At 39.4% G+C, this 20,630-nt stretch overlaps 3 protein-coding genes across 6 annotated transcripts; 1 reads left to right on the top strand and 2 right to left on the bottom strand.

Annotated features, from left to right (window-relative positions):
* Positions 1-51: 51 nt before the first annotated feature.
* Positions 52-5,036, top strand: LOC146711308 (cytosolic Fe-S cluster assembly factor narfl-like). Its single transcript, XM_085454118.1, has 11 exons — positions 52-142; positions 1,129-1,224; positions 1,309-1,452; positions 1,540-1,669; positions 1,756-1,890; positions 2,424-2,542; positions 2,639-2,768; positions 2,849-2,921; positions 3,043-3,180; positions 3,435-3,592; positions 3,972-5,036. The coding sequence occupies exons 1-11, from the start codon at positions 77-79 to the stop codon at positions 4,211-4,213; spliced, it is 1,431 nt and encodes a 476-aa protein (XP_085310244.1). The 5' UTR covers positions 52-76; the 3' UTR covers positions 4,214-5,036.
* On the bottom strand, positions 4,992-10,520 carry LOC146711307 (hydroxyacylglutathione hydrolase-like protein). The gene is made up of 9 exons (XM_085454117.1): positions 10,385-10,520; positions 10,008-10,149; positions 9,160-9,224; positions 8,950-9,067; positions 8,714-8,822; positions 8,340-8,443; positions 7,962-8,063; positions 7,568-7,647; positions 4,992-5,977 (listed from the first exon to the last, which is right to left on the bottom strand). Exons 2-9 carry the CDS (start codon positions 10,110-10,112, stop codon positions 5,827-5,829), a joined length of 834 nt encoding a protein of 277 aa, XP_085310243.1. The 5' UTR covers positions 10,113-10,149; positions 10,385-10,520; the 3' UTR covers positions 4,992-5,826.
* Positions 10,521-11,982: 1,462 nt separating this feature from the next.
* Positions 11,983-20,409, bottom strand: LOC146711306 (hydroxyacylglutathione hydrolase, mitochondrial-like). 4 transcript variants are annotated; one of them, XM_085454116.1, is made up of 9 exons: positions 19,595-20,409; positions 18,361-18,547; positions 15,876-15,940; positions 14,880-14,997; positions 14,688-14,796; positions 14,476-14,579; positions 14,238-14,339; positions 14,068-14,147; positions 11,983-12,904 (listed from the first exon to the last, which is right to left on the bottom strand). In XM_085454116.1, the coding sequence occupies exons 1-9, from the start codon at positions 20,143-20,145 to the stop codon at positions 12,805-12,807; spliced, it is 1,416 nt and encodes a 471-aa protein (XP_085310242.1). In that variant the 5' UTR covers positions 20,146-20,409; the 3' UTR covers positions 11,983-12,804. The 4 variants fall into 4 exon arrangements, with proteins under 4 accessions (XP_085310242.1, XP_085310239.1, XP_085310241.1 ...); XM_085454113.1 differs by lacking the exon at positions 19,595-20,409 and adding an exon at positions 18,997-19,166 and having other exon boundaries at positions 18,361-18,545; XM_085454115.1 differs by lacking the exon at positions 19,595-20,409 and adding an exon at positions 18,921-18,939 and having other exon boundaries at positions 18,361-18,545.
* Between the last annotated feature and the right edge of the window lie 221 nt (positions 20,410-20,630).

The following is a 20,630-nucleotide window of genomic DNA, read 5'->3' as shown; positions in this document are numbered from 1 at the left end:
GTTGACATTTCTAAGGTTTGTGTCTGTGTTTCTCCCTGCTATTCGCGACATACGAGTAAACTTTACGGCAGTAAATATGGCTTCTCATTTCAGCGGTGTGCTGCAGCTGACAGACCTCGATGATTTTATAACTCCTTCTCAGGCAGGTTTTGTAACACTCGTGTAACATCTTACAATATCATATGTATTTTTGTGGGACATCGCTAACGAGTGATTAGCTTCACGTGTATGTATAAAAAAATAATACTAATTGAAGAAAACCTACCCAAGTCGCTAGCATATCTAACCGTAACTGTTCTTATCTGTTGTGAGTTGACATAGAGTAGTTTTCGAACAAAGTTCGCCATATTACGATATTTATAAATTGGAGTAATTTTGTCTCAGTTTGTAAAATCCGTGAACTTTAAAGTGACGAGACGGATGTTGCGCAGTTAGCTTACTGCTAGTTATAGCGATCATGACGCAAGTATGACGAACTGCTGGAAACAAGTCTTTTAAAAAGAGCTTATCGCGCTCGCTAGCAATGGTTTTGTGTTTTATGTCCTATCATATACTTTTTCCTGTGTTGTTTTAGTTTTCTTTGGTGCCTCTGGGCGTTGTCATAAATTGTTTTCTATTGTACATGAATGGAAAGGCGGTTGATCGAGATGACATACCTATGGAGGAATGAAATGCCTAGTGAACCTTTTAACCAGATTAAGCTGATGAGCCACACCATGAAGATATGAGAAAAAAGGTGTGGAAGTTAGGTTAAGAAGACCTAAGGTGAAGGTGACCAATCAGTGAGCAGCAGTATGTGTTTCAGTATGTTGCTCCGAGAAGGAGCAATGTTTGCTTTGAGAGTGTTGATAGAGAAGGTCTGAAGGTGTTGCACTGTGTCTTTGTGGAACCAGAGAAAGCAGGAATGGGGAAAAGAGGTAGACCTTAGTGAGATTCATGGATGTAGTGAAAAAGGACATGCAGAGAGTTGGTGTGACAGGAGGGGATACTAGGGCCAGGTGGTGGAAGATGATCCACCGTGGCAAACCCCAAAATTGAGAACAATAAAAGAATTAAAAGAACATTGTATGTGGATTTAGCATTTAAAAAATTGCTAATTTATTTTTTCTTGTTGACTTTTTTCTGCAGGAGTGTGTTAAGCCTGTCAAAGTAGAGAAGAAACAAGGTAAATCTGTGGCCAAAATACAGATAGAAGATGATGGCAGTTATGTACAAGTCAACAAGGTGGGTTTAAAGGCTTGAGTTTGAGTTGTTGAATTTCAGGTATTGCACCGCCCCATATTTTGAGTTCATCAAATGTGTTTTTAGGATGGTGGGAAGCAGAAGTTGGAGAAAGCAAAGATCACACTGAACGACTGTTTGGCCTGCAGTGGCTGTATCACCTCAGCTGAGAGTGTCCTCATCACACAGCAAAGCCATGAAGAGCTCTTCAAAGTGCTCCGTAGGAACAAGGTAGAGTTACGTCGTCTGAATGCTACTTACATGAGACTAATAATTTAGCCTGGCATCATTTTCACCTGTGAATCATTTCAACTTCAGGCCAATGAGACAGAGCAAAAGATTGTGGTGGTGTCAGTGTCACCACAGGCCAGAGCCTCCCTGGCAGCACATTATAACCTGAGCAGTAGTGAGGCAGGCAGGAGGCTTACCTCGTTCTTCAAAGACCTTGGTGAGTGTAAATATGCATTCAAACAATGGGCTTATTTAGGTTGACATAGTCACCTCTGAAAATTGTTGTTGTTACTGTTGTTGCAGGAGTTCATCATGTGTTTGATACCAGCTTCAGTCGGACCTTTAGTCTGCTGGAAAGTCAGAGAGAGTTTGTGGAGCGTTTCCAAAGGAAGGAACAGGATAGTAAGGCCCTGCCCATGCTAACGTCAGCCTGTCCAGGTATTCCACCAGAAACACTCAGGAGCACAAAGTAAAATTAGTGATGTTGGAGGGTCCTGCCTTTTTCACGTCATCCTTGTTTGTCTTTCATCGTTTACTGTCCTTGTGTGTAAAAAAAAAAAATGTTCCACTCTCACAAAGAAAGATAGAATGTTTAAAATTTTATTAGGTACTTGGTATATTTATTGATTTGATCAAAGGTTAAATTAACAGAAGTCAGTCCTCCAGTGTCAAATAATATCCAGTAATCCAGTATGCAGTTGGGTTAGTTAACAGTGATGGGCCACATAACTGACATAATACTGTGTAGAAGTCTTGGGCCACCCTTCATTTCTTTATATTTTGCTAGAAAAATGGTGGAAATAGATGGAGTGATTTATTGAAATGTGCAAAATGAAACTGAAATAGAGTAGATAATGGGTACACAGAGTTTGTACAATTCTAACAAGCTTGAAAGTCAATAATTAGTCTGACCAACTTTATTCTTCAACCCAGCCTGGACTGTCTTAGGCAAGTGTCTGTCTTTGGTTCAGGGTGGATCTGTTATGCAGAGAAGACTCACGGGGAGTATATTCTTCCATTTATTAGTACCACTCGCTCCCCCCAGCAGATGATGGGATCTTTGGTCAAAAGCTATTTTGTTGAACGACAGGTGAGCTTTGTATTTGTTGAGGAGTGGTGTAAATATACACAGTTCAAAAGTCTCAAAAAGAGAGGCTGCTGAAATGTGTGTTCCATGTATTTTTAGGAGCTGAGTCCACAGCAGATCTACCATGTGGCAGTAATGCCTTGCTTTGACAAGAAACTTGAGGCTTCACGGTCAGACTTCTACATGCCCAACGCTGAGACCCGTGAAGTGGATTGTGTCATCACGTCTGGTACAGTGATTACTCCTATAGTGGTCTTTGTGCGTATGGACTCGCATTATCGTCGGTCTTATTTTTCCTATCTATTAAAGGGGAGGTTCTGAAAATGCTGGAGGAGGAAAATGTGTCCCTTAATGATCTGGAGTCTGCTGCCCCAGATATAATGTACGTTCTTTTTCATTTTGCATTTTTTTTTACATTTGTTAATTCACTCACATAAAGTAATTATACAATTCCACCTGCATAGCTAGACTCATTCCCTGTTCATTTATTTTTTTTATCACAGGTTCAGCAGTTTCTGTGGAGATGAGTTCCTGAGTCATGCTGGGAGTGGATCAGGAGGTTACCTGCATCACGTTTTTACACATGCTGCCAAGCACCTTTTCGGAGAGGAGGTGAAGAATCTTACCTACAAGACCCTCAGGTGAGCATGTCGCCTCTTCTTAAAGCAGCAGAAGCGCTTCACGGTGGTGTGATGTGTCCTGGAACAGCCAAGCTCGAAACCAAATATAAATGAGGACACATTCTGTGCTCGTGATGCACATTCACAGTAGCTAGATCATCTCAAAGTAACACTACTCATGAGACTGATTATGCCACTCCACCATGTCAGGGGAATGTTCAGTTTCTGTTGATTTATATGATGCAAGAACCCGACACAATCACTCTTTGCCACAGGAATAAAGACTTCCAGGAGGTGAGTCTAGAGAAAGATGGCGTTGTCCTGCTGTGCTTTGCCTCAGCCTACGGCTTCCGCAACATTCAGAACCTGGTGCAAAAACTCAAGAGGGGAAAATCGCCTTACCACTTTGTTGAAGTTATGGCCTGCCCATCAGGTGAGGTGAAAAATGCAGATGTTCAACTTTCCAGATACCTTTTTTTTTTTTCATGTGAGCCATTGAACTTTTGACCTATTAGAATAGGAGGTTACCCACATAAGAGACTGAATTGTTACCTCAGCACTATCATTTTTACATGCAAATTAGCCACGCTAAGCGATAAGCTGGTCCGAATGTTTTAAAAATGGCATTGCTACATACAAATGGACATGAAATTATAAGATGCAGCATTTAGTCACATCTGTGAAGTGAATAGTACAACATGCATGCATTACATCGTCAGGGGAATAACCAACAAACAAACTCCACAATAGTCACATCAGCTTGCCGTTTGTTATTTAATGTTTATCTATGTTTGTCTTTACCTCTTGTTCAGGATGCCTGAATGGCGGCGGGCAGGTGAAGCCCTCGACTGGCCAAAACCAAAAGGAGTTGCTCCAGAAAGTTGAGGATCTCTACAAAGCAGAGCGCCCCCTGTTGCCAGAAGATGACGCTCGCGTAGCTGAATTGTACCAGTCCTGGCTCAACAGTGTAGGAGATGAAAGAGCCAAAGAGCTGTTACACACACAATACCACACTGTGGAAAAAATGACCAATGGTCTCGCTATGAAGTGGTGATACATGTTTTTTGTTGTCCAGCAGAGTGTTTCTGCAGAGTTTTATTTTGCACAAATTTTGGACAGGCTGTGTCTACAGATCGTCCAAATATATAATATTTGTTTGCTAATACCTCTTTGTAAAACACTTTCCTCACCTAAAAGCTTTATGGCAGAGGGGTATACAATGAAGGAAGACCAACACAGTCAGGCTGTCTCTTCCTTAGCTGCCTTGACAAAACCTAAAACCAGAGTCGGCGATAATGGAGGTGGTTATCAAGTTTCTCTGTTAAACTGGCATTTCTGCTTCAGGTTCTATGTACACTCACATTAAAAAATGAGCATTTCACACATCACACGATGACTCTTGCACACAAAATGATCCCTATGAGTGTCATCCAATTCTAATCAGAGATGATGCTTTACAGCTGAGCTTCATTTGTGATGTTACTAAGATACGGCTTAATAACGTGCACATATGTAAGGTATTCCACCAGCAGAGAATCTGTATTGCATTTAAAGATGAAAATGTGCCATTTAACCTGCTTTGAACAGGTTCAGCAAAAGTCATCGCAGTGATTTAGCCACTGGGCCACCTTTGTGCTGCTGAAAACTTTGGTATAAAGTTGACACAGCCAACAAGCTCATATATTCTTAGTAAATATGTGAAAACCTGTTAAAATGTAAGCAAAATGTATTCATTGATTTGATCGTTACATGTGTGTACACATTTTGAAAATAAACATTAATTATAGCTGTGTGTTTTATAAGTTACTGAAAAAAGAACACTGTGTCCTGAATATGGATTGAGACCGATGTTTTATTAAATAATCTTTTGACTCCCATATACAGCTTTTAGGCTCTTGTATTTTGTGCATGTAATCTTTGGGATGAAAATCATCAATTTACATTCATAGTGATGTTCACTGCATGTATTTTTCTACCCTTGTAATACACTTTAACATATTCGATACCTGTCCCAAAATAGTGAGCACAAGGTAGAGTCTAAATGACAAACAAATTCACTTAAATTAAGGTAAATTAGATCTGAAGCTTTCACTTCCAGAATTAAGAGGACAAAGACACTGGGAAATATATATATACACATATACATAATCTCTAAACTGACCAAAAAAGTTAAATGAGAGAACTGTAGCAATGTTACCAGACAGAAAAATGTCTATAAAAAAAAAAGTAAATATCAAAGCAATGAAAGTTTCACATGCATACAAATAATAATGAACTGAAGGTTACATTTCTTCCAAAACCAGTTATTTGAATCAATAAATACACAAAATGTAATCTCGACAGTTTTACTGAAAATTGGTATTAACAGACGTTAACTGGTGCAGTTGGTGTGTAAGAGACTGGGAGACCGGCCTCTAAATTAATTTGTTTCTGAGGAATATTTAATGACAGCAGCTTTGTACTGCATTTTAAATGCAAAGAGGGGATTCCACTTGATGGTTAACCAGCACTCAGGGGTGTATTGGTCAGACTTTGTTTTAAAGCAACAAAACAATGCACTCTACAGGTCTTGTGTCTCGCTGCATTCAGTTTTTCACCCTCATCCTCATTCTGTTAGCTCTGGTTAACTGATTTACATACTACTGCTGATGCCTGTGAATGTGGACTTCAAGGTCTGAGGAGCCCCCATTCCAGAGCCAGCATGGCGTGAGGAGGAAGTCTCTCCTTGGGCTTCTTGAATTTGTCCTTCTCTTTTCGCAGGACCCTCAGCACCTCTATGGGGTCAGTCTTCCCCGTGAACTTCTGCACTGCTTCCTCCCTGCAGTAAAAAAAGATTTGAAAAGGAAGAAACACAACTGATGCACCACTACACTACACTATAGTACAAAATAAAAATATTTGAGAAAACTAAGAGCTTCCCTCTAGTTCAGTCCAGGTTTTAAAAACAGTTGACCACAAACTGATTCAAGCATAGAGAATAACACACGGTTACTGAGCGTTTCCTGTTTTTCAGTCGTACGTGAAGTGTTGTGCAAGTCTTGAGTCACCCTTTTGCTTCCAAGGAATCAAACTATCTTGTAACGTTTTAAAGTGGTCTTGAGCAAAATAGTGTGAATCATTTTCAAAGGAATGTTTTTTTATTGTTATTATTTACTCAGCCACTTAACACTGACCTATGAATCATTCGAGCATAAACAACGAATCCAACTCAAGTGATGAACCGGTGTTGTGACAAATTAGCAAAGAACCTATTTTAAACAGTATCTTTAGGCACTTTGTTTCTAGCAGCCTGTAACAAAAACACATAATTTGTTACAGTTACATCTATGAAAAATACCAAAGATAATACAGTTTGACTGACACAAAATAGTAGCTTAAAAAACTATTCGCTGAAAGCTTGGTGTACAGTGTCCTTAAAAAAAAAACAAGAAGAAAGAGAGGAAACTGGACAAGTGGAAGACAAAAGAAGAAGTGGCACGCCTAAATATATATATATATATTGATAGCAGATGAACACCATCTGAAAGTCATGCCATTAACAAATAGGAAAATCTGTTCAGCCGCAGGAAGTGGAAGGGTGGCTGTTAAGAAGCAATTTTTAAGGACAGGGAGGCAAAGCTGAGGTATGCCAAATTACACAAGAACTGCACTGAAGATCAGTGCAATGTGGAAACGACACTGTCAATGCAGTAAAAACACACTTGGATAGAAAAACAAACAGTGAAACACTATTAGTCATGGACTGGCCTCCCCAGAGGCTGGACTGCAACATTTTTGAAGCAGTGTGGGATCATCTGGACAGAAAACAGAACAAAAAGCAGCCATGATCCAAAAAAAGAGCTTTGAAGCTAATTCAAGAAGTCTGGAAGACTTTTCCTGAAGACTACTTAAAGAAATGATGAGAAAGCTTCTCTAAGAGAGTTCAGGCTGTATTAAAGAATAAAGGTGGTCATATCAAATATTAACTTTAAAGCTTGTTAGGATTGTACAGAATATGTTTTTGTCTTATATACTTTTATTTGATGTATATGTTTGTAGCTGTTTCAATGAATCCCTCCACCCATTTCCCATTTTCTGAGCAAAATATAAACAAAGATGAATCGTGACTAGAAAATGTATCTAATCTGTTTGTGAGGGGTAGCCAATCACAAGAAAGTTAGTTACTTAGTTAGTAGGAGGCAGTTCCAAGAGCCATTATAACATAAACAAGGGTTATTTTAAACTGTGAATGATGCAAAGCTGGTAAAGCACAGAGCTGGAAATGACCCAAAGGGTTTCCCACAAAGGGAGTTTTTGTTTCTGGAACAGGAATTAAAGGTTGCTTATAGTGACTAACTTGATTTTAAAGTAATTGTGTTTCACCTGACCCATCACTCTATATGTGCTATACATAAACATCCAGACTCACGAGACACGAAGAAAAGGGTTGTATTCGAATTCTTCCATCAGTGTAGATGGCACTGTGGGTTTGTCATCATCATCTCTTGCCTGCAGAGACAGCAAACACTTTAAGAAACCTGGTATAAACATATTTAAATGTATTTAAAGATTAAGGCTTGGACTATTCTCTGTGCAGCAAAAGCCTGTAAAGGATTACTTATCTGTGCAACAGACCACCATTGTTGTCCAAGATATTTAAAAACAACAACAACAACGATCTAACTGAAATGCCTTTAACACACTGGAAATAGTTGTGGATCACCTACTATGTAATCTGTATATATTTGCGTATCAGGAGACAGGCTAACACCAGAGAAAACTGCAAGCCTTATTCTTGTAGCAGCTTCCTGTATCATGCTCACCCTGGCCCAGCTCAGCATCTCCTTAACCTTTTCATTTTCTGGCTCCACCAGCATGGCAAACTTCAAGTTCTTTATGGTGTACTCGTGCCCACAAAACACCTTCTAAAAGATGAACAAAGCCTCATTTAAAGTAGGGATTAGCTCACAGCACAGCTTCAGTATCTTTACTCATTCTGGGCTTTGTACCATTTTTAAGACAGTTTGTACTATGAAGGGTGAAAAGAGAGCCAGTCCTGCCCTCAATTCACTGATTGTTGTGGAGTGATGATTCACTATAGTGATTTAGACTTATCTGAGGTCATGCTAGCTGTTGTTAACCCTGTAGAGGTCGTACACACATGCATACGCAAACAGTTAGTATTTCTTGTTTCCACTAACCGTGTCTTGAGGTAGGGAACCAAGCACCTGGGTGAGGTTGTGGTACATCTGTTCTGCTGTACCCTCAAGGAACCGTCCACATCCACCAATAAACAACGTATCCCCTAGCAACCCAAAGAAAGGACAAGGGGATGTCACAGGAGGCAGTGGTCAGTTTTTGTCATCGCACACAACATGGACAACTTATAGTATTCATATCTCTAGCCACTCAGAAATCAGTTATTAAGATTATTTGCCTGAAGACACAACAGTTGCAACATGAAGTGAGTCATTTTTTTTTGCCTTTACTGTACAGTCAGAAGCAGTATGGCGAAATCTACTAGTGTCTTGGATTTCAACCGGTGCACTGATTCTTTATGTGTACAGAAAAAGACCTGTGAACACAGCAGGGGCGTCAGTGCACTCATCCTCCCAAACAAAGTAGCACATGTGACCAGAGGTATGGCAGGGAGTAAACAGGCACCTCACATTGATGGAGCTAAACTGCAGATGAAGAAAAGGACAACGAGGCAAAAAAAAATCAGAACTGAAAAAGACAACAGGTTTGTAAAATTTCAAAACGCAGCTAAACGGCATCTTCATCGAGCTCCTGTAGGTGCTTTGTGGACACCTTCAGTTCCTGTGCATTTGTCACTTTATCCGTCAGACCCCCGATTCGATCGTCTCCCCCGTACACCCTCAGGCCAGGGACCTCCTTCACCAGAGCCTCATTCCCACGAGCGTGGTCCCTAGTAAGCAGAGGCACCAAATTACTCCATTAGCCTCAATTTGACTGAGATGCTTTGCAGTGTTGTTACCTGACACGAAACGCTCCTCTTACCAGTGATGGTGTGTGGTGAGAACAGCTATCAAGGAGACGCCTTCTCGTTTCACTATTTCTAGCAGCTGTGGGGGGAAAAAAATCATCCAGTTACTTTTAAAGCAAAACAGCCAAACAGTCCTCAGGTGCAGCTTCTTTGTCCTATGATTGTTTTAGCTTCAGAAAAGTGTAATAGTAGGAGAATGTACAAGGTGCATTAAATGATGAGGAAAGCAAACATTTATTGCAGCCCTTAAAATTCTTCTTCTTTTGTTGGCTCATAATTAAACTGATCCACCTTCCCTTCTTTTGCCCCTTGCAGAGGCACACCTGTCGCCCTCTCATTCACACACATGTATTCTGTTTTGCTTCACTCTCACTACAAATCACAGTGTCTGCTGCAAACATGATAGTCCCCACAGAGACTCCTGCCTGACTCCTGCCTCATCATAGCAAACACACCTCACCACCATCTCGCTGTCCTCATACAGGTCCTGCATCACCCTACTTCTCTGTCACTCCTCACTTCCTCATACTGACTTCCAGAGTGTGTCTCTTTGCACCCTATCATGCCTTCTCTGGAGACAGTGCAATTCCTTTTGACCTCTGTATACCTCTGACCTCTCCATAAACACTCTCAAAGCAAGTATGGTATCTGTAGTGCACTTTCTCTACAGTATCTATGAATATTGCTTATTGCTTTTTAAAATTTCCTTATTTTAAACAAACCAGTTTTCGATTTTTCACTGAATCAATTTTTAAACTGTTTCCTTGTTTTGTTAGATACATAGATGATCAAAAAAATAAGTTGAAGTCTTTTCTGAAGTATGACGCCATTTTTAAATCACAGGCACAACAATGTCTCTCACCCGGTGTGGCACAGCCGGGTCCACAGCTATCGCCTGTTTGCTCTGCTCCTCTATCACCAGGTACATGTAGTTGTCTTCCAGGATGGAGATCACCTTTACCTTCATGGTACCCGCACACGCATGCGCACCACAGTGAGCGACGCTTCAAGAAGAGGTTTGATTAGTCAACGTATGAATCATTTACTTGAACGCACCTGTCTTCTGCACGAGATGTTAAATACTTCGTCAAGCATAAACAGGTAGTCGATATAAGCATGCTGGCCGGTGTAAGCTGCGCCAGCCCGTAAACTACAGTGTCATGTAGCCGAGTACTTCCTGATGATGTCACATGACTCTAAAATCTAAAAATAGTTTTAAAAAAATCAGAGAAGAGCTACCTCTCTTTAAGTGTACCGATCAGGTCGTTTATTGCAGCTGGACGGTGCCCATCTTCAAATTATTAACTCACATTTCTGTCAGACGAAGAAGTTATCGCGACATCGTGGAATCAAAGGGTCAAAACTAAGACCTTTTAATCGAGCTGGAAACAGTCAAACGCCTTTAAATTTGTTACAAATATATACGTGTGTGTCGTAGGGGCTTATTTATCAATGTGTTTTTTCTTGATTCATGCTTCTCTGCCCCTGGAAATGTACAAGCCTTGGTTAAAAATAAAAACCAGTTAAATTATTAACATCTAAAATTTCAAATAATTATTCACATTTTTACATTGTTAAAGACTATAATTATTTTATAATAGTAATTAACTATTAGTAAAGCATGAATAGGCATTTTCAGACATTATCTGACACCTTTTAGGATGGCTAATCATTATTTTGCAAAGAGTTTTTATATAGAAGCAAACATGAATGTGGTGCATTTATATAGTTCAAATTACTAAACAATGGATAAAGTATGGCTTTTTAATAGTCAATCCAGCCTCTAGGGGCATAATATCAGCCTTGTACAATTCAATTTCCAATTTAAAATGTTCTTCAGTAGCTGCCATCAAATCTAAATGGGAACAGGACCTTAACTCTCATTTGACAAAAGAACTGTGGGACTCTATCCTTGGCCAAGTTCACATTATATCATTGTGTGCTCGACACACACTCATTCAATTTAAGATTGAATTTAAGGGCTAAGTTGGTGCCAGAGGCAGACCCAACCTGTAGAAGGTGTGGGGGTGCCCCTGGTAGATTACTTCATATGCACTGATCCTGTCCTTCGTTGGCCAACTTTTGGACCTCTGCTTTCTATATAATGTCTGAAGTCATGCAGCATCAAATTAAACCAGAGTCACTCTGTGCTATGTTTGGTGCGGGCCAGAACCTGAAGTTGCCCAACTCCAGACACAGAACATTAAACTTTTCATTACTGCTGGCCAGATGAGCTATTTTACTTAAGTGGAAAGACTCTTCTCCCCCCTCGTATGTGCAATGGGTAAAAGATATGTCCTGTATGGATTTAGAAAAAAATAGATATACAGTTTGTGGGTGAAAAAACACATTTTATAAACTGTGGTTCCCTTTTCCGGGCTTCTTTGAAAGGCCCACAACTATTGTTTCTGAGTAGCCCACAGATTAAGTATGGCTACATATCCATAATGTGCTTACACATATGTTTTTTTCCCCTCAATTTCATTATTAGGACTGTGTGCACACAGTCCTAATAATAATAATAATAATAATAATAATAATAATAATAATAATAATAATAATAATAATAATAATAATGTGTCCACATCAATCACCTACTAAATGAAACAAAATAATAATTATTTTTAAAAAATGCTACCGGACCTGCTTCTTAATACTTTCATCATATTTAGACATGAGAGAAGCTTAATTCCATGGTTTGCTAATAGACAAGATTTAGCAATTATAACCCAAAGCATCTCCCAAAATGTAACTGGAAAAGTTAGATAACACCGATGAAAGCGTTCGCCAAAGGCAAACTTCTACTACTGTAATAATCCAATAATATGAGATGTATATGAGAATATAACAGTTTTAATGGCCTTATTCTGCATCAGGAATATATTTTGCTTATGACACAATTTATTGACACAAACTTTTGTGTAAACCTACTGAAACAAATGTGCTTTATTGCTTTTTCCAAATTGCTTCATGCAATAGTCCTTGAAAATTTTTACTTTACGAGCAAAATATGATTTGGGGTTTCTAACAATGCTGACACAAGAGGTAGACAAGGCTGAGCTCACAGATCACTTTGATTACTTATATGTAAAGGCAGCTATGCTGTATTTTGCACATAAACAACCAAACTAGCATCTTTTAAGCAAGCGTGAAAATAAATGACATGAAGAAACATTGATACAAAGTTTTGTAGGCGAAGAAATGATTACCTATTATTAAACCAACTCACGGAAAGTGTCCACATACGCCAACATTTGTTACTCATGTGGTCCTCGTCTCGTTAAATGTTTAAACGCTGAGTGAAACAGTAGTTTGAACATCAATATATTAAAGCATAAGACTAAATAACTTTTCTGATACATTTACAGAATAACTACATTTTTCTCATTTTAAAACATTCAAATAATGGCCATTTATTCCTTAAAACTGCCAACCCAAAAAACTCAAATATATCTAAAAGAATGATTTATTTATAGATTTATAGTCTAATATGTTATGCTGAACACTGTGATAGAAAAAAATGGACCTTGAGTTAAAGTCAATGCAATGGATGTGCTGTTTTTCAGTCGGTTTACAGATTAGTTGCAGGTATTTCTTTGAGTATATAATTGACAGCTTGCAGTGTTGTAATCAGTTGAAATGCCAACTCTGGTGCACTTTCACTCCTTGGGCACTCGGAAATTATCTTTTTCCTTCCGAAGACTTCTCATGGTCTCGATAGGGTCTGTCTGCTTCACATGCTCTTGAACGGACGGCTCTCTAAATTACACATTGGGGGGGGGGGGAGAAACAAATGTAGTCAGGCAGCACTCTCACTGTAGGTACCTCAAAACAAATTATAATCATCTGTAATTACTACTACAGTGATGTGAAAAAGAGAAATTTCACAGGGCCCTGTACTAAGTAAGTGCACCCCAGGTTCAGTAGCTTGTAGACCAGCTCTAGCAGCAATAAGTAATGATTTCCTGTATGACTCGCAGTCTCTCACATCATTGCAGAGGAACTTCGACATACTCTCCTCTACATGACGTTGCTTCAGTTCATTGATAGTTGTGGGCATTTGTTTTTGCACAGCACTCTTAAGGTCCCACCACAGCATTTTAATCAGGATTAAGGTCTGGACTTTGTCTGCGCCATTGCAACACCTCCACTCTTTTTGGTTTCAGCAATGCTGGTATAGATTTGCTCCTGTGCGTCATCCTGTTGCATGATCCAATTTGGGCCAAGGTTTAAGTTCTGGACAGATAACCTCACATTTGATTCTAAAATTCTTTTGGACAACATGTCCAAGGTCGTGTGGATCAAAACAAGCCCAAATCATCACCCCAATAACACCTCAAATATGCTGTGTTAGCGCTGTACATTATGGCCAAACATCTCCACTCCTGTGTCGTCTGTCCAAAGGCAATTGTGGTTTGATCCAACTTTACAAAGTTTAAGTCATGCTGCCATGTTCTTTGTAGAGAGAAGAGGCTTTCTCCTGTCAACCCTTCCAAACCAGCCCTACTTGTTCAGCATTTTTCTAATTGTAATGTCACAAACTTTTACATTTAACATGCTAAATTATGCCTGTCAAGTTTAAGATGGAGCTCTCTTTTTTTCACTTTCTCTGAGCATTACAGTCTGACTGTTAGATGATTGTGCCGGGACATCTACTCCTGGGAAGACTTGTATTACCTTAGTTATATTAACAGACCCCTAAATGCGCCAGACCAGCAAGCTGCCCAAATGTCAGCTTTTCTACAAGTCCACACTCGCTGATAATCAGTTAATTAAGTCCAATTCATTAGCAGCATCTGGCTACTGCTTATTCTCTAAATTCCTATAGAAGTAGTATTGCTGTACTTAGTTTTTTACAAGACTACATTAAGTCCTGTGAAAACTCTTTTTCACAAGGCTGTTTTTAATGAAGTTATACATACTTTACTCTCATAAAGGGGTTAAATGTGAATTCATCTGCCAGAGTGGACGGAATAGTTGGTTCTCCGTTGCTGCACTTCTCCTACAGACAGATAAATACACAAAAATTGCAAAGTTGTTTTAATTAATTAAGGATAACTGATTTGAAGTGGTTACTGTATGAATCACGTACCTTTGCCCAGGCCAACTTCTTCTGAATTACTTCATTGTGCGGTTCCACATGACGTGCAAATTTCAGATTGTTGACGGTGTACTCATGACCACAATAGACACGCTTAAACACAAACACGCTAAAGTTAGTCACACACCTTAAACATACAGCAAAGTTAACTCATCAACTACTGAAGAATTTAAGTCTTTCCTTTTCCATCCTAAAAATCTGTAAAATTAACGCCTATGTTTGCAGTTACCGTTTCAGGAGGAAGGCGACCCAGAATTTCTATCAAGGCTTTGTGCATCTGCTCTGCTGTACCCTCAAAAAATTTCCCACAGCCAGCCACAAACAGAGTATCCCCTACATGGGAAAAACAGGAGTTCTTAGGGCCTTTAAGTTCACACAAAACATGTCTTTATTTACACTCGCAGTTTATCTCATATAAATGTTTAACTTAAGTAACCACACCTGTAAAGACAGCTGGTGGTTCAGTGCTGTTTTCTTTGGTCACGTAGTAACAAATGTGACCAGTCGTGTGACAAGGAGTAGAAAGGCATTTAACATGGAGTGAGCCAACCTGAGGAGAGAAAAACATAAGTGAGCAATCATTCATTTGAAGCTTATAGTTGGACCACAGAGCAGAGAGTTTGCTCGTCTCACTTTGAAAGCGTTGGAATGAGAAACTTTCTTTGTAATGGCATCAACTCTGTCATCCCCTCCATAGACCTTCAGACCTGGCATTAGTTTCAACATCTTCTCATTTCCACCGGCATGATCCCTAAAACAGAAAATTAATGTGTTGGTATTACTCTTTTGTCCAATACAGGTTTAGCAGGTTCTTAGCATAAGAAGCCAAAGGAAATGTTTATTTATAAAGCGTGCATTTAGTGGGCAGTAGCGTTTAATACCAGTAAATGGTATTCACAGCAAAACAATCAAGACAATTTGCCGATTTCTGGGAAACATAATGACAGGAAATGGGTGGGGTGATGACGTCTTAAGTAGTAGGAGCATCTTCTGACTTCAGCATCTGATGTTTTGGGATCATGTTTGCACAGCAACACCTTTTAGGCCATCATTCCTTCTCTTGCAGGCTATTTGCACCATTACTATAGTAATGCTAGTATAATGATGCAGGTAGTTTGTGGTCTGTGTTGTCAGCCAGCATCAAGCTAAACACAATGTCTGCCACAAGCTTTTCCTAGAAGCACTTTGTTAGACTGGAGAATGCTGCTGCTAAATGCAGCATGTGACCAGGTAGTAAGATGCACATCAGCATGAGAAAATTAAAAGAAAGTAAATCAAAGCAAACAAAATCACTTGACTCCTACTGCAGCCCTGCGTGAGAAACTGGTGGAGAAATATATAAGCATACCTTGTCCTAAAAAAGACTTTACAAATTTTGAGTGAGTACAGTACAGTAGGCAGGTTACTTTGCAGTCACAGCCTTCCATGATCAGAGTGGACCTAATACTTTGTTCACACAGCACGTTGGATGTGAACGTGGTTATATTAATGGTAATGGTGATGAATATAAAATGTATCTTTTGCCTTAACAGGTACAATAAGTATTTTTTTTTAGCTTACTTATTATGGAGAAATAATCTTGAAAAAAAAAAAAAATTCATCAATGTTATAAAATAAGCAGTAGCTTACCAGTGGTGATGGGTGGTTAGAACTGTGGTGAGTTTTACACCATGCTTTCGGACAGCTTCAACAACCTGTTCAAAGCACACACACAAAAAAAAATGCTGAGTGGAGCCATGCCAATATAACTACTTAATTTATCAATAAGTATCCAACAACAATTAGTTATTAAAGGTCTTAATGAAGAATAGAATATGGAGAATTCACAGATTTGGGCCCTACTACTAATTTATTAGGGCCAGTCAGGGTTCTTGGATTTTGGACTTGCTGAAAACATCAAATTGGTATTTCTTACTCACACGCTAGTTTTAAATGTAGCAATGACCAAATACTTGATATTTTCTAATATTATAAATACCTTTGACTTGATAGTAGACTTTCAAACTATGCAGATTCTGTATATAGTTGAAAGGAGATTGGTCTTCTTCCAAACTAAGGACTACTGCGTAGTTGGAAAGTTGTGTCTGTCCTTCACTACATATCATTATAAAGCCCAAACAAAGGTCGGGCAGATAAAAATGCACATCATATCAAATTTCATTCTCAGTATTCTCTGAATAAAAAGATTGGATGCATTTTCCTGCAACAGTTACAGTATTCTATCCAGTACATACTTAACCTTTTCTCACACTAACCTCAAACTGATATAAGGTACTCTGCACCTTTCTGCAAACTGTCCTGAAAGTAGGCACCTCCCATACAAAAATAATGAAATAAAAATAGTAAAATAAATAAATACATAAATAAGAAGAAATCTATCACGCTTGGATAGAATTACGTAGTGTTTTCAATAGTCTAGGGTTATGTTTTGACCTACACCCAACAACAACAACAACAACAACAATAATAATAATAACAACAACAATAATATATTTTTCTTAAGTCCACAATATCACCAGCAAAACGCAGAGTGGATTCTCTCAGAGTTATGATGCTGAACACTATATGTATTCTCATTGATGAATGACTATTTTAACCCTTATAAACTGTTCGCATTTCAAGCCTTCAGAATATGGTTGGGGTCAGTTTTGACCCATGCTAAGAACTGGTATAAATGTTTATACAACATTTTGAACTACAGATTATATAAATAGAATATGCATAAATAGCATATCTAAAAAAATTGGATGATTAATGCTTAATTAATGTTTCAGAGACCAGATAGTGTTTTTTTTGAGATTTACAAGATTCATTTTTAGTGAAAAAAAAAATCTAATACTTGAAAGCAGGAGAAAAATTATGATTTAATTATATTCTACTCAAAGTGAAAATGTTAATGACCTCAACTTTTGGGATTTATTATATAACAATGCAAAACTATTACAACTGTTAAACACTGCCCCTTGATATGTCATAAAAAAACTGCTTGTAACTGCAGCCTATAACAATATCTATAATAATTCAATAACTTGTTCATTGCAAACTAATGTGTTTATTCAGGGCAGTGGTAGGACACCTTGCATGTGTGGAACTTACGCAAGTGTTTCCCACACTCACCTAAATGCCAGTTCAGGTATCTTTATAATCTTGCTGAAAGGCAACAATTCTAATACTTCTAACCATTGCACCATCATGCTGAGTCATTTCAAATCTCATGTCTGTGTCAAGGCACCATCCCTAAAGGCACTCACTGACATCTATGTAACCTCTTGTGCACTGTTTGGAGATCACTCCATCTCACAGACCAGCTGGTACCGGTCTCTGTGGGAACCTGGGCAAATATAGTGAGGACGCAGACAGTCTACGTGACAGTGTCAAGGTCCCCCTTGACGTCTGTCACGTCTGTCCAATAAAAAGTAAAGAAGGAAAAAACCCACATAGGCATGACTTGCACACAAGATTCCCTAAAACCACATTTTTTTTATTTGACCCACACTGGTAGATCTAAAAATCACATTTCATCACAAACAGCCTCAGTTTACAAAAGATTGTAGCACCTGTACAACAGTATAAGATTTTGGATCATTTTAGGTATAGTCATAAAGTCAGTCAGAAACACAAAAACTAAACAAAAAAAGTGTCTAAACTATTTCACACACTTTCTCTCATTTAAATGAAGCAACTACTACAGTACTCTGTGTAGAAAATACTTAATTTAACTTGGTTATTCCTCACACACACACTAACCTCAGGTGAACTGGCAGCAGGTACAATTGCACCTTGAACGAACTGCAAACTGTCCTGTAACTAGACACTTCCTCAGATACCATATCATGTAATAATTATAATAATAATGATAATAGTAACAACAACAACAACAACAATAATAATGATAATATTAATACTTTCAGGCTCAAAATAAAAAAATAAATAAAAGACAAAACAAAAAGAAAACTATGTTGCTATCAAATATTTGTAAAAGGACACAATTTTGACTTGAATAGTGTGTAAAGATTAACACAATCACTTGTAGGTAGACTTTCTGCATTGGTGTTAAAGTGTTGTCAACTGGTTTATATAACATTACTTGATATGATACAGTGACTGAACAGACCTTTATTGGCTCCACGGGGTCTACAACAGCTGCTTCTCTGGAGTCCACATCGATCAGTAGGTACATGTAGTTGTCAGACAGCGCAGGGAGCAGTTCAATCTTCATGTTTGCTTGCTCCACCAGATTAGATTTCCTGACCACACTGTGAAGGAGGGCGGCTGCCTGGGCCTTGACTTCCACCGGAGCTTCATGAGGGGATAAAAGCCGATATTTAACACCGAGCCACATCAGACAGAAATCGGGACAGTTTAACTTCTAGTCCCCTGTACCTCTGTAATATATTCACATACTCCTTGCCTTACATTCGTTTAATGCCACAAACGCGAGAAACTTAACACACCTCACCGCCCCGCTGGACAAGTGAACGCCACACGTTAACACGCTTCGGTGTTGGATTTTTTGTGGGCACGCTAATTAATTACACCGATATGACTGTCATAGAGGAGGTTATATAAGAGGAAACAGGTATGCGCTCAGACAGGCCGGCTGTGCTCATGTGACAGCTCCCCCCATTTTAAGACGACAAAACATAAACAAACGAACAAACGCCATCTACCCACCTAACGGCAGCGAAGCAAGCGAAAACTACGCTAAACCTTCGCGGGCTGAAAATGAGAGAAAACCGTGTGGACGTACCGAACTTTAAGGCTGTCGCAGCTCCTAATAGAGTGCAGGCACTCCCTACTAGTGACTTGAATAACATAACAACAGTAGCTAAAGTCTTATCACGTTTGTGCAAACCAGAAAAGTTTGGTTTTGGTTCAGTTCCGCCTCCGCTCCCTTTGACCTCCAAGGCTCCGCCAATCAAGTCTCGGGTATATAGATCGGGAATGATCTATCTACGTATTTATTTACGTAAACAAGTTACACGTGACTGTCTAACTTGTTTACGTAATTCTGCACAAGAGTAGTTTAATAAAGTTAGTAAGTGGTTTTGTTTTACATTTTAGTCCCAGTAATGATCTCAAATAAGATAGCATTGATTCGACGTTTGTGCTCTGCGCATGTCCCTTCAGGCTTGCCGTAGGTTGATGTTCCGGAGCGGTCAAAACGGTGTCGGTCAAAGTTTAGTTACACTCGTGCTGACTGCATCAAGGCAGCCGAAACAGCTCACGGTTCTCCACGATGACAGCACGGAATATTTCCCGGTTCTGGGAATGGGGGAGGAAGATCATTTGCGTTGGGAGAAACTATGCGGATCACGCCAAAGAGCTGAAAAACGCGATTCCTAAGGAGCCTGTCTTGTTCCTGAAGCCTCCTACTGCATATGTGAGAGAGGGCTCGCCTATCTTGGTGCCCCTTTACACCACTAATCTGCACCATGAAGTGGAGCTGGGGGTGGTGATCGGGAAAGGGGGCACGGCCATCCCGCAGTCCGCCGCTATGGAGCATGTTGCGGGTTATGCTCTGTGCTTGGACATGACAGCCCGAGACATCCAGGACGAGTGCAAGTCCAAAGGTCTGCCCTGGACCATGGCCAAGGCTTTCAACACCTCCTGTCCTGTCAGCGAGTTCATCCCCAAAGAGCGCATCCCTGACCCGGCGAAGGTCAGCCTGTGGCTGAAAGTAAATAATCAGCTTCGACAGAGCGGCTGCACCTCTCAGATGATCTTCTCCGTCCCATATCTCATCAGCTACATCAGCGACTTCATCACCTTGGAGGAAGGGGATCTCATCCTGACCGGGACCCCTAAAGGAGTCTCCGCCGTGCAGGAGCACGATGAGCTGCAGGCTGGGATCGAGGACATTGTTACGATGAGCTTTACAGTAGACAGACAAGACCATTAGCGGGAAAAGAGACTTAACTGAGGCAGATGAGATAATAAAGACTCGTGAAGAGAAGGTGCTTCAATCTTTTTTAAAATCTTTGCGCATCAGCAGATGGCAGTGCTGTGCCACCGAGACTGTATTTCTGATCAATTCTTGCTGCCTTGCCCAGCATTTTAGAAGAGCCGAAGTACAACACACAGTTTCGTGACACCGTTTGAGCAAAATCAGGACAACTATAATCTATTTTACTGTATTTTAGCCATGATATAAAAAACATATTCATCACACAGTGTCACTATGTCTTTCACCAGACTATGAAGTAATTTATAGTATTAAAATGAAAGGTGTAATGATGTAAAAAAAACAAAACTAAAATGAGCATTAGATCATTATATTTTTGTAATTTATTATTCTTTTTTAATCATTTGCTGTAAAAAATAAAAGGATTGCAGAAACTTGAAAACAGCATCTTGTATTCTCCTTTTTGAGAAACTTCATAT

This window comes from Copadichromis virginalis, linkage group LG4 (genome assembly GCF_057382275.1).
Source record: "Copadichromis virginalis isolate Kocher_CV1m ecotype Utaka linkage group LG4, C_Virginalis_male_GT1.1, whole genome shotgun sequence".
NCBI classification, from domain to species: domain Eukaryota; kingdom Metazoa; phylum Chordata; class Actinopteri; order Cichliformes; family Cichlidae; genus Copadichromis; species Copadichromis virginalis.
Note: the sequence above shows the minus strand (reverse complement) of the source record. Positions and strands in the feature narration are given on the sequence as shown.

What these genes read in the sequence shown, in the direction of transcription:
- LOC146711308 (XM_085454118.1), top strand. Translation starts at nt 77, where the DNA reads ATGGCTTCTCATTTCAGCGGTGTGCTGCAGCTGACAGACCTCGATGAT. An exon ending in ATTTTATAACTCCTTCTCAG is followed by an intron (nt 143 to 1,128) that starts GCAGGTTTTGTA and finishes TTTTTTCTGCAG; the next exon opens with GAGTGTGTTAAGCCTGTCAA. An exon ending in GCTAACGTCAGCCTGTCCAG is followed by an intron (nt 1,891 to 2,423) that starts GTATTCCACCAG and finishes TCTTTGGTTCAG; the next exon opens with GGTGGATCTGTTATGCAGAG.
- LOC146711307 (XM_085454117.1), bottom strand. Translation starts at nt 10,112, where the DNA reads ATGAAGGTAAAGGTGATCTCCATCCTGGAAGACAACTACATGTACCTG. An exon ending in CGCCCCTGCTGTGTTCACAG is followed by an intron (nt 8,444 to 8,713) that starts GTCTTTTTCTGT and finishes TTGGGTTGCTAG; the next exon opens with GGGATACGTTGTTTATTGGT. An exon ending in GTTCCCTACCTCAAGACACG is followed by an intron (nt 8,064 to 8,339) that starts GTTAGTGGAAAC and finishes TTCATCTTTTAG; the next exon opens with AAGGTGTTTTGTGGGCACGA.
- LOC146711306 (XM_085454116.1), bottom strand. Translation starts at nt 20,145, where the DNA reads ATGGTCTTGTCTGTCTACTGTAAAGCTCATCGTAACAATGTCCTCGAT. An exon ending in ACCCCGTGGAGCCAATAAAG is followed by an intron (nt 15,941 to 18,360) that starts GTCTGTTCAGTC and finishes TGCTTTGAACAG; the next exon opens with GTTGTTGAAGCTGTCCGAAA. An exon ending in CTAACCACCCATCACCACTG is followed by an intron (nt 14,998 to 15,875) that starts GTAAGCTACTGC and finishes TTTCTGTTTTAG; the next exon opens with GGATCATGCCGGTGGAAATG.